This window comes from Quercus suber, unplaced genomic scaffold (assembly GCF_002906115.3).
Source record: "Quercus suber isolate HL8 unplaced genomic scaffold, Cork oak 2.0 scaffold_175, whole genome shotgun sequence".
Lineage (NCBI taxonomy): Eukaryota > Viridiplantae > Streptophyta > Magnoliopsida > Fagales > Fagaceae > Quercus > Quercus suber.
Window position 1 is genome coordinate 729,066 of NW_027069635.1, and position 17,710 is coordinate 746,775.

Below are 17,710 nucleotides of genomic sequence, written 5' to 3' on the forward strand. Positions count from 1 at the left end.
AAATGAGCATTATCATTATGGTTTTCTTGACTTTCGTGTTAAATGTTAATGCATTATTTATTTGAGCACAAAAATTAGAAAATTTAGATTAGGCTAATGAGCATTATCATTGTGGTTTTCTTGGCTTCCGTGTTAAATGTTAATGCATCATTTATTTGGGTACAAAAATTAAAAAATTTAGATAAGATATATGACACAAATTGGAGTCAAATTTATAATCTAATTAGATTTTTTTTTTTTTTTGAGTTTTGGTTAGGACAAGTGGCGCAAAATTGGGAATCTAATTGAAATCTAATTGGATTTTCTCTTTGCTTCACCTATTATTATTATTATTATTATATATAATATTATAGAGAGAGAGAGAGAGAGAGAGTAAAAAGAGAAATTAATATTACTATATATTTTGAAAATCTAATCGTTAGCTTTTAAAAATTAAAAAAATCTAATTGTTGGATTAACTCCTTATCACACGTGTCAAGTTTTATAAGCATGGAATATAAATAAATAAAAAAAATCATAATATAATCCAATATTGAATTTGTTGAAATTCATATTTAATAAAAAATTTATTAAGCGAAATTGTACCTTTAGCATTCATATGGATGCTCTCAAATTATATTGCTATTTTTAATGACCCACACCATAAAAATAGAGCTATATTGATGGCGCTATTGTTAAATTTTTTAGCAATTGAGTTATAGTAAACAGCCATTTTTGGAAGTCTACTATAGCCCAAAAGTTATTAAAAAAAAATTATAATTTTATATTCATTACTTCTGTTTTTCAATTAAAATAACTTCTTTATCTCTCTCACTATTCTCTCTATATTATTCTTTCTTGACACCGGCTCTCTCTCTTTCTCCCTCTCCCTAGCCCTCTCGCCCAAGCCCTTTCTTGCTCGTCCTTCTCTCTCACTATGGTTCGTGGTCTGATTTTCAGTGGTGCTTTGGTGTCCAATAGTATTTTTGGTAGTCAGATGGTGGGCTTCAGTGGTCTGAATTTTGCTTCGATGGTCTGATCTATTGTCCAATAGGATTTTCTATGGTCTAATCTAATTTTCATTAGTTCTTCATGGGCCTAGTTTGATTTTTGATGGTGGTTGGTGTTTTTCTTTTTTCTTTTTCTTTTTTGGGCTGGTGGTGGTGATGTGTTAGTGAGTTTAGGATTGTGATTTGGTTGTGATTTTGGTGGTTGGGGGTTGTAGTTATAGGTGTTGGTGTCAATGGCAGTGGTTGAATGGGTTTCATGGCTAATGGGTTGCGGTGGCCAGTGTTTTTTTTTTTTATATATGGTGGTGGCTAGCAGTGGGTGTAGGTTTGCTAGGTTGAGAAGGAAGAGGTGTGAGTTTGTTGGTGGAGAGAGAGAGAGAGAGAGAGAATAAATAAATAATAAAGAAATAATATTTAAATGAAATGGCAAAAAAAAAAAAAAAATAGAAATTTTTTTTTTTTTTTTTTTTAAATACAAGATAAAATTTCTACTCTATCCTAATCTAAGCGTATATGTGTGTGAAGCTCTTTTCTGGAAACTTGAACCCTGACCCTTGCCTCTCACACCCCACAGACACTTATATTTGTAGAGTGACCATCGCATTAAGAGTGTGTGGTAGTTGCGTGTCTTGTAAAGTAGGGTGTTAAAATAGATAAAGTAATCTTTGGAGTTGCTAAAAGCTAAATTTTTTTAACATTAGCACTGTGAATACTCTTAGTCTACAACCAAGTTTGTAGTCAAACATTATCATTTCTATATTTTTCTATAAAAGTTGTATAAAAAAATTTCTAATGTAGGTCATTAACAAATGCCCTAAGGTACTATTAACCAGACTAAAGTTTATAAACTTAAAAATGTTTTTTTTTTTTTTTTGTGTGTGTGTGGTAATTATGCTATTCTCCCTTAAGGTTTAGGAGAATAACTCTCCATCCCAAGCCTAAAGAAACTTAATCCTACTTATTCATTCCTTCTTGATCCAGAGGAAGTATGGCAAATATTTGTTATTTCCTAGTCTTATTGAGATTTGGGTTGCGAATGAGAACAGTTCTATCCACCCTTAAGAACCAACAAAACCCCTCTTCCTCGTCCATGTGGATTTTCATTTAGGTATATTTCCGTCCTTAGACTTATTTTTTCTCATAATGTTAAGATGTCTATTTAGATCAAAACATGCTAGGCTATAAGTATCTTGTTTTAATATGCTCGAGTGTTCTTCATGGATGTTTGAATGTTCTTCACTTGTTCTTGGTTGTATTTCACATATGGTTGCTTTCTTGTATTGTGATAGCAGAGCAGAGTAGCCCTTTATATTGCTATAAAATCCAATATTCCACAAGAGGACTAACCATATAGAATTGGATTGTCACTTTGATAGGGAAATGATGCAAGTTGGATTGGTTAAGACATTTCATATTCCAACAAAACACCAACTTGCATATCTCTTTACTAAACCATTTGGGCACACTCAATTCTTCAATTTTCTTCCAAGATAGGCTTTCTAACATTTATGCTCCATCTTGAGGGAGGAATATTAAAGCACATCAAAATTCTAGATTTAGAGTTTCAGTTCATTACGTACAATGCAAATAGTAAAAAGACTTGTAGTCTTTAGTTTTTATTGCATATTGTTGTTTTACTACAAGTCTCATCCTTCTATAATTGTTCAATACGTCTTCTTATTAAATAGCTACATTAGGCATCCAAATAATTATCAAGATTTTTCCCACTTGGCATAATGGACTTTTAGTCTCTTATTGTGTAAGAGTTAGTCATACTTTTTACTTGGTTTAAAAAACCAACCATGTAGAAATAATTTGGTTTTTGCTATATTTTGTTTTGTATTTTTTATAATTTTTTAAAATTTAAGATAGAAATTCCACTCTAGCATAATATAAATGTATGTGTGTGAAACTCTTAATTAGAAATTCCACTCTAGCATAATATAAATGTATGTGTGTGAAACTCTTTTTAGTGACTTGAACTCCAACCATTGCTCCCAACCCATACAAACTTGTATTTATGAAATGACTATTACGACAATGGGGGTGTGTGGTTATAATTGCAAGTTTGCAATGCTATTAAACGATTAAAGTTGACTACCTTGGAAAGATCATGGTGGTTGTCATTGTGGTTGGTTGCATTTATGGTTGAACATTGTGTCAAAAAAAGAGAGAACCATGTAATTAATTTAATTAGCATGCATTAATTAACAAAAATTGTGTTGAAAATTTGTATTTATGAAATGACTATTACGACAATGGTGTGTGTGGTTATAATTGCAAGTTTGTAATGATATTAAACGATTAAAGTTGACTATCTTGGAAAGATCATGGTGGTTGGTTACATTTATGGTCGAACATTGTGTCGAAAAAAAGAGAGAATAAGTTTAGTGCCATACATTTTAGTATAACAAATGCCACAACTCTCCTCTGTGGCGAGTTGTGGTTGGTGGAGGGGTGATGGTGGGTCCATGTGCGGACACCCCTTCACCAACGTGTTGTGCCAAAATGTGTGGCAGTAGACATTCAAAGAGAGAACCATGTAATTAATTTAGCATGCATTAATGGGTTGCCATGTTTGCCACTCCAAATCCTACTACTCAATTTGTCAAAGCAAAACTATGATTTTAGTCAATATTAAATATGGGTCATGCTAATAGGTGCCCTTAGGGCAATAGTTAATAATCAATTTTAAGAAAGTTTTAACACAATTTTTATGGGAAATGAAAAAAATTGTCAAAACATTAAATTTTTTTTCCCTTTTCCTGTAAAAACTTTATTTAAATGAATTATTAACCATTACCTTAAGGGCATCTGTTAGTATGTCTCATTAAAGATTATAAGTAAAAAGTACTCATTTAGAGAAACAAAAAAAAAATAAAAAAAAAAAGCAAGTGTAAGTTAAATTGGTAATTTTTTTTTTATGCAAGAGTAAGTTAAATTGGTATGAATTATAATATTTGTAAGCAAGTTATTATCATGCTTATTTATTATTATTATTATTTTTTTTATAAATATCAGGCTTAAATTATTATTATGTTTAAACTACTTCATAATCTAAGATAATTATAAATATATAATTGAAGCAAGTAAAAGGAAAAAAATAATTGAAGTTGAAAGATTGTTAAGGGTCGTTTTTTATTTATTATTGTTATTATTATTTTATATTTACACCATAGACATGTGTCTTGATACTAGTTGACAGCTTTTAGTCTAGGCTTTTCGCTAAAAAGTGAGTCAAGTTTGAGCAAAATAGGTTTCAAGGTCCCATTCTACCACTGCTAATCTGTGCACAAATTAAATCTAGTCCAAGGAACATTGCTGCAAAATGAGCTTATTCAGGGGCGTAGCTACGTGTAAGGGTGGGGGGGCCATGGCCAGGGTTGGATATCAAAATCTCCCTTTTTACCGAGGTGGCAAAAAGCGAGATTTTGAGGGGCTATTGTGGGGCCTGTTAGTTAAAAAGGTATAGTAATCCTCAGAAATGGGCTCAGGGCCCAATGGCCCAATCCGAGAACACTTAGTAATCCGAGGACAGCCTAGAAAGTTCTATTCTTATCAGATGGGTGGTGTGAAAGAAACGAGTAGATATTATGTACCGCGGCATAACACACGTCCGAGGACAACAAAGTCCGAGGTCAAGGTAACCTTCATGTTAGCGGAAAGACCCCACCAAGTTGTATCTGAACTAGAAATTGGATATAGCTTAGGAGGCGTCGGGGAAGGTGGCAAATATCTTTTGAGGCCATCACCTCCACATTAAATGCTTTCCAGCTAACAGTCTGGCCGCATTAATGTGGAGGTGATACCTGAACAGTGACTAAGCAGCTTTATGGCCACTAAGCTGAAGGTTTCGGTAGGTACTGGATGGGACAGAAAGGAGCTCCCAGGATAAGAACTACACGTGTGCGATGGAAACAGGGGGAGATGAGAGTATATAACATAGAAATGAAGAAAACAGAGGGGGGACGGAAAAAAGGAAAGAAAGAAAAAAAGAAAAAGGGAGAGAGAGAGAGAGACCAATTGAAAGAGAGCCGAGGATAATTTCCCTCAGAGAGCGAACCGAAAGTATCCCTTATTGATTGATGAGTAGAACCCTTCCTGAAAAACAGTACTAGTTCTTGGACCCATACTCTAAAAATTTATTGTTTGGGCTTATTGGGCTGAAAACCCATCACTCAGGGTCAATCCAAATCGAGTCCCTACAGGTATATTTCCGTCCTTAAACTTATTTTTTCTCATAATGTTAAGATGTCTATTTAGATCAAAACATGCTAGGCTATAAGTATCTTGTTTTAATATGCTCGAGTGTTCTTCATGGATGTTTGAATGTTCTTCACTTGTTCTTGGTTGTATTTCACATATGGTTGCTTTCCTATATTGTGATAGCAGAGCAGAGTAGCCCTTTATATTGCTATAAAATCCAATATTCCACAAGAGAACTAACCATATAGAATTGGATTGTCACTTTGATAGGGAAATGATCCAAGTTGGATTGGTTAAGACATTTCATATTCCAACAAAACACCAACTTGCATATCTCTTTACCAAACCATTTGGGCACACTCAATTCTTCAATTTTCTTCCAAGATAGGCTTTCTAACATTTATGCTCCATCTTGAGGGAGGAATATTAAAGCACATCAAAATTCTAGATTCAGAGCTTCAGTTCATTACGTACAATGCAAATAGTAAAAAGACTTGTAGTCTTTAGTTTTTATTGCATATTGTTGTTTTACTACAAGTCTCATCCTTCTATAATGGTTCAATACGTCTTCTTATTAAATAGCTACATTAGGCATCCAAATAATTATCAAGATTTTTCCCACTTGGCATAATGGACTTTTAGTCTCTTATTGTGTAAGAGTTAGTCATACTTTTTACTTGGTTTAAAAAACCAACCATGTAGAAATAATTTGGTTTTTGCTATATTTTGTTTTGTATTTTTTATAATTTTTTAAAATTTAAGATAGAAATTCCACTCTAGCATAATATAAATGTATGTGTGTGAAACTCTTAATTAGAAATTCCACTCTAGCATAATATAAATGTATGTGTGTGAAACTCTTTTTAGTGACTTGAACTCCAACCATTGCTCCCAACCCATACAAACTTGTATTTATGAAATGACTATTACGACAATGGGGGTGTGTGGTTATAATTGCAAGTTTGCAATGCTATTAAACGATTAAAGTTGACTACCTTGGAAAGATCATGGTGGTTGTCATTGTGGTTGGTTGCATTTATGGTTGAACATTGTGTCAAAAAAAGAGAGAACCATGTAATTAATTTAATTAGCATGCATTAATTAACAAAAATTGTGTTGAAAATTTGTATTTATGAAATGACTATTACGACAATGGTGTGTGTGGTTATAATAGCAAGTTTGTAATGATATTAAACGATTAAAGTTGACTATCTTGGAAAGATCATGGTGGTTGGTTACATTTATGGTCAAACATTGTGTCGAAAAAAAGAGAGAATAAGTTTAGTGCCATACATTTTAGTATAACAAATGCCACAACTCTCCTCTGTGGCGAGTTGTGGTTGGTGGAGGGGTGATGGTGGGTCCATGTGCGGACACCCCTTCACCAACGTGTTGTGCCAAAATGTGTGGCAGTAGACATTCAAAGAGAGAACCATGTAATTAATTTAGCATGCATTAATGGGTTGCCATGTTTGCCACTCCAAATCCTACTACTCAATTTGTCAAAGCAAAACTATGATTTTAGTCAATATTAAAGATGGGTCATGCTAATAGGTGCCCTTAGGGCAATAGCTAATAATCAATTTTAAGAAAGTTTTAACACAATTTTTATGGGAAATGAAAAAAATTGTCAAAACATTAAATTTTTTTTCCCTTTTCCTGTAAAAACTTTATTTAAATGAATTATTAACCATTACCCTAAGGGCATCCGTTAGTATGTCTCATTAAAGATTATAAGTAAAAAATACTCATTTAGAGAAACAAAAAAAAAATGCAAGTGTAAGTTAAATTGGTAATTTTTTTTTTATGCAAGAGTAAGTTAAATTGGTATGAATTATAATATTTGTAAGCAAGTTATTATCATGCTTATTTATTATTATTATTATTTTTTTTATAAATATCAGGCTTAAATTATTATTATGTTTAAACTACTTCATAATCTAAGATAATTATAAATATATAATTGAAGCAAGTAAAAGGAAAAAAATAATTGAAGTTGAAAGATTGTTAAGGGTCGTTTTTTATTTATTATTGTTATTATTATTTTATATTTACACCATAGACATGTGTCTTGATACTAGTTGACAGCTTTTAGTCTAGGCTTTTCGCTAAAAAGTGAGTCAAGTTTGAGCAAAATAGGTTTCAAGGTCCCATTCTACCACTGCTAATCTGTGCACAAATTAAATCTAGTCCAAGGAACATTGCTGCAAAATGAGCTTATTCAGGGGCGTAGCTACGTGTAAGGGTGGGGGGGCCATGGCCCCCCCAAAATTTTGATTTTTTTTAAAATATATATATAATTATTTTATTTTTAAAAAAATTTAGTCTATAAAAATAAGAGTTGGCCCCTCCAAATATTTGATTTAGTCCAATAATGCTCTTAAAAAAAAGAATTGGTCTAATAATTATAGAGACATAACATTATTTTTCACAATTCTATTTTTTTTATTGTAAAATATGCTCTTATATCTGTTAAATATTTGATAAAGTTTGGCACTAAACATATTTGAATCTGTATCTTTTTCAACTAGTTATGTGGCAATTAACAAGTCATTGACTCATTAAAAAAATAATGTCGCTAAAACTATACATGAAATGTCTTTTTAGTTACTACATAATGGGTTAGAGCAAGATAGCATCAAATATGTTTGAAACTTAACTTATTCTTCCAAGTTTTGGATCATTTATGTTTTTAAAAATTTCATTAGTACAATTGAAAAATTTTTTACTTTAGTATAAAATTTGATAATTTGTATCGAAAATGAAATTTTTTAAGAATTTCACTATATAAAAATAGTAAAAACGAATTTTATTTTATGAAAGATCGCTACCAAACATAATTTTGATTAAAATTACTAAGCTCTTTTTGTTTTTGTTTGGTGTGTGTATATATAACTTATCAAATAAAAAAGTGTGTTTATATAATAAAAAAACGTGTGTATAAGTGTATGTGGAGGTTGTCTTAATAAATATATTAGAATTGCAACTTGGCCCCTCCAAAAAAAAATTCCTAGCTCCGCCCCTGAGCTTATTCTCTCCTCTTTTATTATAGAACGAACCTTTCTCCATCTTCTACTCTAGCATGGATTTTTCTCAACTTTCTACCATGCAATGGGACCTCTCCACTTTCCATAGAATAAGCATTACTCTACTGTTAAAAGTCTACAAATAAACACTAAAACCCAAAAAAAATATTTACAAAGCAAATGTTAGTTTCCAACATGTTAGCGTGCATATTCTCAACTCAACTACACAAACACACTTAATACGTATTTGTACTTATATAAAGTGTGTTTCACAAAATAAGTTGGGCCAAAAAACTCTCAGCTCCAACTCTTACAGTCTTATTGCCAGATGAGCACAAAACTATGAGGTTTTGAACATAAGCCAGATTGGCCTTTGCTTAAATGAGCTCAGGAACTTAGGGAGGATGTAATTCGTGGGAGAGAGAAAGTTGCCCTATTGCTGTATGCCAAGTTTGCTATTCTGCTAAGTTACTCTCATTCTGTGGTGATACTACACTCTAAGAGTACTCTACTGACTCTGTTTTTTCTCTACTATACTTTTCACTAAGACTTTTCAGTTGAAATGCAAAGTTGTGTGTGTGTGTGTGTGTGTGTGTTTTTTTTTTTTTTTTTTTTTTTTTTTTTTTTTTTTTTTTTTTGTGGGGAGTCTTCCTTTTATACATGAATTTGAATGGGTGTTCTCCCATTTTACCATTCTTCTTTGATTTCTTGAATTTCACCATAAGCCCCTAACATGTCCCTACCATGAAAAGGATTTTGGTTCTAACTCTAAATGGAATATACGTTGATTTTTGAATAAGCTTTTGGTTAAACAGAATTAAGTTGGTTAGTTTTTCTAAGCATAAAATAGTGAAAGGCCATTAATTTTGTTTGTCTTTATGCATATGGGTTTCTATTAGGCATGCACCTTGAAATGTGTGTTGTTGCTCCTTTAATAAAAGGTGCTTTCCCCAGTGAAAGCATCCCCAAAAGGATTTTGGCAAAAAAGATTAACCTATCTTTTGATGGTATATAAACATTTAAAGGCTATATATGCGGATGTAATATGCTCAAAATCCAGTTGCATGCAAACGAATTGAAAATTAATGATTGAGATTTTTTTTTTGCATGAATAATGCGATAAATGTATGCCAAGATAACATGGTTGTAGTAGAGTTAAAAACTTATATTTGAAATCATAGACATGTATAAGAAGCATTTATAAGAATGAAAAAAGTGAAATCGAATTTATCAATGAAATTTGCATAAATTATGGATGTTGAGGTCTATTTTTTAACTGTCCATAGCCAAAATAAACTGCATTTCAAAATAAAATATAATATTTCCTTGAATGTGCGTTACTTAATATAGACATAATATTCATAAAAAAGACCATATATAAGTAAGTAAATAATTAAACTTTGATGTATATTCTCAAATTGAAACAGTGTGCTAAATTTTGATTTAAACTTCTATTATGTAATAAATTTCATGGAATCGACACCATAGATTCGAATCATTATTATTAATAAAAATTGAGAGTAATCATTATATTTTTTAGGAAATTTACGTAAAAAAATGTAGTAGTTGTCTGGGGAGTAATAATTACAAATAAAATAAAAACCCGTGTAAGAAAAAATTATTAGAGACTGAATACTACGTTACTTGTGAGTTGTGAGTTCTAAACTTCTAATTTACTCAATTGATAAAATCTTTTGTCATCAAATAAAAAACACAATAGTTTCAATTCTCTTTGTATCTATAAATAAAAGTTTATATAAAAAAATAAATTAGAGAAAAGAAAATTACATCTGTTTTGAATTACCATAATTCTATTATAGTTCACAATTAATATATATATATATATATATATATTTTTAATAACATCAATAACAATAGGCTTTCATTTGTTCCTAGGCATATACTGAACACTATTTACGGTATATGCCTAGGAACAAAAAGGGCTTTATAAGTAAGACCATGTTCTTGCAGGTTTAGTCACCATATTCAATTCCATAGCAGCAATAACATTTGAGATTATTATGGCAGTGTCCACAAAATGCTTTCTCCCATTTTTGACATTGACGACCATAATGAAGTGAGTAGAAGCACATTTCGCTCCATGATTTACTACTCATTTGAAAAAGGCTCCTCATGATTATAGGACTTTCCTCCTTGCAATCAACAGAATAAGAAGAAGAAAAACCTATAAACAAAGGTAAGTTAACAAAAGGCATTAAAGAGGACATATTGGAGTGAAAAAAAAAATACAAAAACGAATTTTTGTAACCAAACAACAATACGTAGTTGGTTATATCAATAGAAAGATATGAAATAACTCATTTGTCTTGTGTTTTCAGCAAGCATAAAGATGAAGATGAATAAGTGATAAACATTTGTAAGAGACATTTTCATTTGGATAAGTCCAAGGTGGATAAGTCTCCGCAGAATGTAGGAACTATGCGTGGGGATATTTTGCATAAATATAATGTGGGCTTACCTGGGGTAAAGCCCAGACTTCGTACTTGGGTTAGAAAGTGTGGGAGGTTAGTGAAGTCTAACCTGGGGAATGGTAGGCAATTCTGGGTTTGGAAGGATAATTGGGTACCTAGCTCTTCTACTCACAAAGTAATTTCACAGAAAGGTATGCTTCCGTTGGACTCTAGAGTTTGCAATTTTATTGATGTGGAGAACAAGTGCTGGGATTGGAACCTTTTGAATAGAACTTTTCTTCCTTTTGAGGCTGAGGCTATCGCTGAAATTCCTTTGAGTGTTAGAATGCCTGACGATAGGCAGGTATGGGCTGAAACTTCAAATGGCTTTCTCTCTATAAGAAGTGCTTATAAGCTGACTCTAGAATTTGAGACAAATAGGGAGATTGGCTCTTGTTCTGATGGGAGTAATATACGGTTTTGGAAGAGATTATGGTCAATTCAAATTCCCCATAAAATCAGACATTTTGCTTGGAGAGCTCCCCATGACATCTTACCTACAAAAGAAAATCTGGTTTGTAGAAAGGTTTTGGTTAATAGTGATGCACAGAAAATCAGTAGGCTGAATAGGGCTTCAATGGGTTAGTGGTTGCTTGGAAGGCCTGAAAAGAAAGAAACACAAGATCAAAGGTGATCGGGGTGAACCGGCCAAGAACCCTCCAATACTTAAGTTAATTTTTTCTCTAGAACTCAAGAATTCTAACTTTAGGAGTGGTGAAAACTTACCTTCATTTGATATGGATAAGTCCTTTTATAGTGAGCTTTGGAGTGGTTACTTGTTTAGTAACTTCTTCAACGTGGATGGAAGTTGGAAGGTTTAGACTTAACTTCCACAACTGCTATGGAAATTAGAAGGTTCAGACTTAACTTTTACAACTGCTATCAGAAGTTAAGAACTTAGTGGGAAGTTAGAGCGATGAATAAGGGTTTTGCTTATACCTCAGAATAGTAGAACGTGGTCCGAATTATAAGCTTCTGAACACAAATTTACCCTAAGAATTTATAAGTGTTGGGAGGTCGTCTAGGTGACTCCATTTGGGACAACCTTCTTATACTTGGACGACCTTTTGGACCTTTTTGGTCTTGGACAACATTATGGACGAACTGAAGATAATCCAATTTTTGGTCCATCATCAAATAGCATGTGTGAGGAATGCGGCAATGCTTCAGAATCTTTCTTTCATCTATATTGGGAGTGCTCTAAGGCTCGAAACACATGGGTTTCTAAATCTCTTTTCACTTTGCCATCGTTAATTCCTTTTTGGACATTCTTTAAGTTCTTATGGCATATTTTGATGGATGCATAGTGGGTTATGGAAGATGTTGGCCCTACTATTACTATTGCATTGGCTTTATGGACTAATAGAAGTGAGGTGATTCATGGCAAGCTAAGGAAGACAGGTCTGTTACTAGTTGATTGGTGTAGATCATACTTGGAAGAGTATTGGGCTACAAGCAATACCCCTCTAACACAACTGACACAACAAACCCAAGTGGAAGTGAAGTGGTCTCCTCCTATTTTTCCATTATACAAGATTAATGTGGATGCTGCTATATTCTCGGCTTAAAAGGCTATTATACATAACACCACTAAGGCATGAGAGAATGCAAAAGTGGTTGAATCTAGACCTTACACGTGGAGCGACTGTGAGCAAGGGGAGAGGAAACGTTAGTTAAGGGATTTTGTCTTGGTCTGTACTAAAGGCATGACTATCTTGGGAAGGGAGTAGGATTTGCATCTAACATGGTACTCAAGCACTCACAAAAAGGGAGATAGTGACTTTCTAAGGTTAAAGGCTATGAGAACACTCCTTATTGGTTGAATGCATGATGGACCACCTCAGAGACTTGTGTATCAATCACAGTACTTCTGATGTCCCTCTCAATGTCCAAGACTTGTTTTCCAAGCAGTGACAAAGTCACCTACCTACGGGTCCCAGTGCCACATTGGTACAATTCTTATCCTCTAGTCAGCAGACAATATCACAGCTGTGAAAATGTCCAAAATAGAGAAATAATGACTTGACACCTGTCTTTGTACTCAGCCATATTCCTCAGAGTATAAGAGGAACATGCAGCTGTGTTATTAAGGTAAGAACCTAAGTAGATATTTTGAGAAGAGAGTAGAGAGTTGGTAGGAAAGAAAAACAATCTGGTTGTAAGAAATTGGACTCTTTTCACACATAATACAAGCAAAATAGAGCAAGAATGCATTCTTGCTCAAACCGTGGTTTTTTTATCCTTTTCTTAGGGTTTTTCATATACATCATGTGTTTCTCTAGTCATCAGTTTCTTCTTCTTGTTTAAATGTGCATCTTTTTCATGTCCTATCATCACTTTCTTCTTGTTTGAGTGTCATGTCAAAACTAGCATCTTTTCAAGCTTTCTTATGTAGATGTACTGTTAGATAACTTATTTTATTTATCTATATAAGTTCAAATCTAACTTGCACGTACAGTTGCTGGTGTTGGTGTGTTAGGTTCAAAAACTTTAGGAACTAAATGTATTAGAACTTTAATGTGTAATATGTTGGCAAACCATGATCAAAACTTAGAGTCTAAATTTAACCTGCTCAAAGTGTATTTATGTGTAAAGTTGGAATCAAGTGATTACAGAATTTATAGGACTAAATCTGCAAGGCTCGATCAATCGAAAATTAGACTCAATTGATCGAACCTTATGCAAATTGTTTTTTCTGTAGAATTATCAACTCAGCCCAAGCCCATATGATGTGTGGAGTTTTATGTTTTGCTTCAAGTATAAAAGGAAAAACTCTAACTACGTTTTAGAAGTTGTTGATATATTGTGTGTGTGAATCTCTTGTAAGATTTAGAGGTGTTTACCTTTATACACATTTAGGGTTATCAAGATCAAAATTGATGTTGAGAACTTGGTGATCTCTTCAGTTGCTATTTCAAGAGTTTAAAGAAAAACACAAGTAGGAGAACTTGTGGTTACTGTGGATCAAGGAAAGAAGTAGTCCATAGACTCGGAGCGGTCACGTGGTCATGGTAGTAAATTTTCTACTCGAGATAGCAATGATGTTAGTGGTCTAAGTTCTATTATATAAATTTCAATTCTTTTATAGTAAATCTGTTTTACCTTAAGGATAGTTAGGTTAAATCCTCCCCAGATTTTTTATTGGTTTGGTTTTTCTGGATTATCATATCGTTATGTTATTTATATTTTCACATTATTTATATGATATGATTTATTTGTGTTAACCTAGATCTGAATAATTTATCTAAGTAATCACTTAGCTAAATAACTAAGTTAAACAACTTGTGTTTTAAGGGGTCTAAAAATATATAAATGGTATCAAAGCAGGTTAGCTCTAGTATTTAGATCCTTTGATCTAAGAGTTGATCATTAACCCCTGTTGTCATAGAACACGGTCACTCTCTTGTGATCCCACCTCACTTTGATGAGAACAATTATGCCTACTGGAAAGTGAGGATGAAAGCATTCCTGAAATCTATTGATGAGAGAGTTTGGAATTCCGTTGAATACAGATAGGAGAAGCCGACTACTGTTATAAGCGAGTAGCAAACTTCTCAGAAAGAAGAAACCTCTTTTAATAGCAAAGTCATGAATGCTATTTTTAATGTTGTTTCAATAAAGGAATTCAAAAGAATCTCTAATATTAAGGCTGCTCATATTGCATGAAATATGCTACAAACTATGCATGAAGGTACAAAGACATTTAAGATTAACAAACTGCAGCAGTTAATTACTAAATTTGAAAGTATTAGAATGTCTGATGATGAATATTTTGATGAATTCTATGCTAAACTGAATGATATTGTTAACTCTGCTTATAATTTGGGTGAAATCTATGATCAACATAAGATTGTTAGAAAGATTCTTAGATCTCTGACTGAGGACTTTAGATCCAAAGTGACTGTCATTACTGAAAGTAAGGATGTAGACTTCATCGCTGTTGATGAACTTGTAGGATCTCTCCAGTCCCATGAGTTAGACTTACCTAAGACAAACAAATCCAAATCAATGACTCTTAAATCAGTTGATGATGTTGATAGTAATGAATTTGATGATGAACTCATTACTACTGAGATTGCATATCTTGTCAAGAACTTTAGAAACTTTCTTAGGAACAACAACAGAAAGGTAAGAAGTAAAAACAATGGTGAACTTAGAAATTTTAAGAGGAATGAACCCACTAAAGTGAACAATACTGATAAACCTAAAGAGAAAATAGGTCAAACCTCAAATAATTTTATAAGTCAATAATGTTTTGGTTGTCAAGGGTGTGGTCATGTGAAATTAGAATGGCCTACATTCTTGAGATCAAAGGGTAAAGTTATGGCTGTAACCCTTAGTGATGATGAAGTTTCTGATCATGAATCTGGTAATGATGAGGATAGAAACTTCATTACTTTCACAGCTACTACTATAGTTTATGAAAGTGTTATGGTTAATGAGAACCCTTCTGATGGGGAACTTTCTGAGAATGCTGATTTGCAAGAAACCTATAATAAGTTTTGCAAGTTTGTTGGAAAGGATATTATGAATGTTGATTTAGGTTTAAAGAAAATTGCTTCTCTTAAACTTGATCAGAAAAATTTGCTGTTGAAATTGTTTGATACTAATGAATTACTAAATAAAGTGAATACTGAGAACATGTTGTTGCTTGATAAAGTTAAGAACTTGGAACTTGAATTATCTATTGCTAGAGAACAAACAAATAGGTCTGCTAGTTCCAAACTTGATCACATGTTGAGTGTTCAGAAGTCCCTCTTAGACAAAACTGGTCTAGATTTTGTAGATAACATATTTGTGTCTGAAACTCATTCCACAAACTTTGTTTCTTCTTCTGAGCCCCCCGTGAGTAAGATTGTCAAACTAGTAGAAGTTACACCACCTCCTAGGCAGATTAGGGTTAATCTTAAAGAATCTAAGCCTAAGAATCCTACCCTCCCTAAGGATAAGGTGCATGATAAACCTTTGTGGGTTTGTCATTTTTTGTGAAAAGACTGGGCACATTCATCTAAACTGTTTCAAGTTGCAAGCTGCTAAGCAAGCAAATAAGCCAAAAGTACATGTGCCTCAAACACAAGATCCTATGATACTTATTGATGAGTTGGTAAAGACTTTAAACCTTTATACCAATCCTGAAGTTGCTCATCATTCTAATATGAATAATAACTTCAATGCAAGAGTTGCATCTAAAAAGTTTTGGATGCAAAAGCTTAATCTAATTGAGTATTTCTGACATGATCATTGTGCTTCATCTTTCCACTTTTTGTGACCATTCTTCTTTGATTTTTTTTTTTTTTTTTTATTAATTTAGGATTTGCATTGCATAACATTCATGCATTTCATGATAGGTTGTTTTTTTTATTCTTTTCAAAAATTAAAAAAAAAAAAAGGAAAAATGTGTTTTGCATTATTCTTCTTAAACTCTATATTCTTTTTACATATCATGTTTATGTACCTTGTTTAGCTTGGATGAGCTTATTTTACTTCACTTTGCTAGTTTTTAGTTTTGTAATGCATGTTGTGTATGAGTTATTTATAGTTTTTTTATCACTTAATCTTGATCTTAAAGTCACATGCTTTTGATTGTTGAACTTGTACTTAATGAGAAAGGTATAAATAATCATCTCATCACTGTTTATTAGTCAATCATGAATACCTTAGTGTAAATCATAAGATTTTATGCTCAAGAAAGTGTAATACATGCACAAAAAGAACATAAGGTATAGCCTTGGATTAATGCTAAAATTGGTATGTACATTATTGGGTTATAATAAATTCACAACGAAATAAAATTGGTGTATATATTATCTTGACTAATCTAATAATTTTCAAATCAAATAAAATTGGTGTGTACATTATAAGGCAAAACAAAAAACTTACATGATTGCAAGCTTCTTTTCTAGGAGATGTGAGAGTTATATGATATAACTCTTTAGGTGATAGTCTCTTTCAAACTTATGTGATGAATTTTGTAGAAATTGTGATTGATTATTATTTACATATCACCTCACATGTATCTCAAGCTATTGCTAGTTGCACACACTACACAAGTTATTCTTTACTAAACTTAGTACACGATATTGTGTGTGATCTTTGTTGTGGCCATCCAAGATTAAACGTTCCTTGATTTTAATGCAAAATGTGTTTACTATTTGAGTTTTGAGGACAAATTGATTGAAAATCTTGTTTTTTGAAGAACTGAGTTGAATTCAAGTTTTTTTTTTGAAAAACTTTTCATCTCATACTCATGCATTTTATTCATAAAACAATGTGTTTTGAGGAGTTTTTGCATTAAAATGCTCTGTTTTTCAAAAATCTGATTTTTCCAGATTTTCAATTGATCGAACCTGTTGCTCGACCGATTGAAAATGCGATAAAATCTTTGGTTACAATCTGGCTCGATCGGTGCTCGAAAATCGATAAGTGAGTTTTTAAAAAGGTTTTTCTCTCACGTGTTTTTCACACTTTTCAAATCTTTTCAAAAGCTCTTTCACTATTCTTGCTCGGCCGATCCATTCTAAGCAAAGTTTGTCGTTTTCATCCAAATTTTTCTCAAGGTTTTTGTCATCTTGTGCTTGTAAGTCACTTTTACCCCTTCTTTTTCATTTTATTCACAATTTTCATGCATTTTACATGAGATTTCCAAACTCAATATTTTTGGGGTTTTTGATTTTTAAGTTGTTTTCTTTCACATTTGATCATTGGGTTTTTGTCTCTAGATGATGTTAACATGATTCCCATGCTTTAATTTGATTAAATTTGTGATTTGGGAAAAACTTGAAATTCTAGGACTTGAAATTAAATGGAATTGGGGATTTTATTTAATTGGGCTAAATTTGATGAAATTGACTTATGTTATTGATTGATTATGTCATTATATAATGTTATCTAACTAGTGTAATGATAAATTGATCAATTTGTTAGGATTTTTGAAATTGGGTTTTTCAAAATTTGGGGTTTTTGTTCTAAAACTCTATGTTCAAGTCAATTGCTAGTTTATAAAGTAAAATTGAACAAT

At 32.4% G+C, this 17,710-nt stretch overlaps 1 protein-coding gene across 1 annotated transcript; it reads left to right on the top strand.

The window, feature by feature from the left end:
• Positions 1-10,660: 10,660 nt before the first annotated feature.
• LOC136069535 (uncharacterized) lies at positions 10,661-12,260 on the top strand. The gene is made up of 2 exons (XM_065778206.1): positions 10,661-11,206; positions 12,000-12,260. Exons 1-2 carry the CDS (start codon positions 10,661-10,663, stop codon positions 12,258-12,260), a joined length of 807 nt encoding a protein of 268 aa, XP_065634278.1.
• Positions 12,261-17,710: the final 5,450 nt, after the last annotated feature.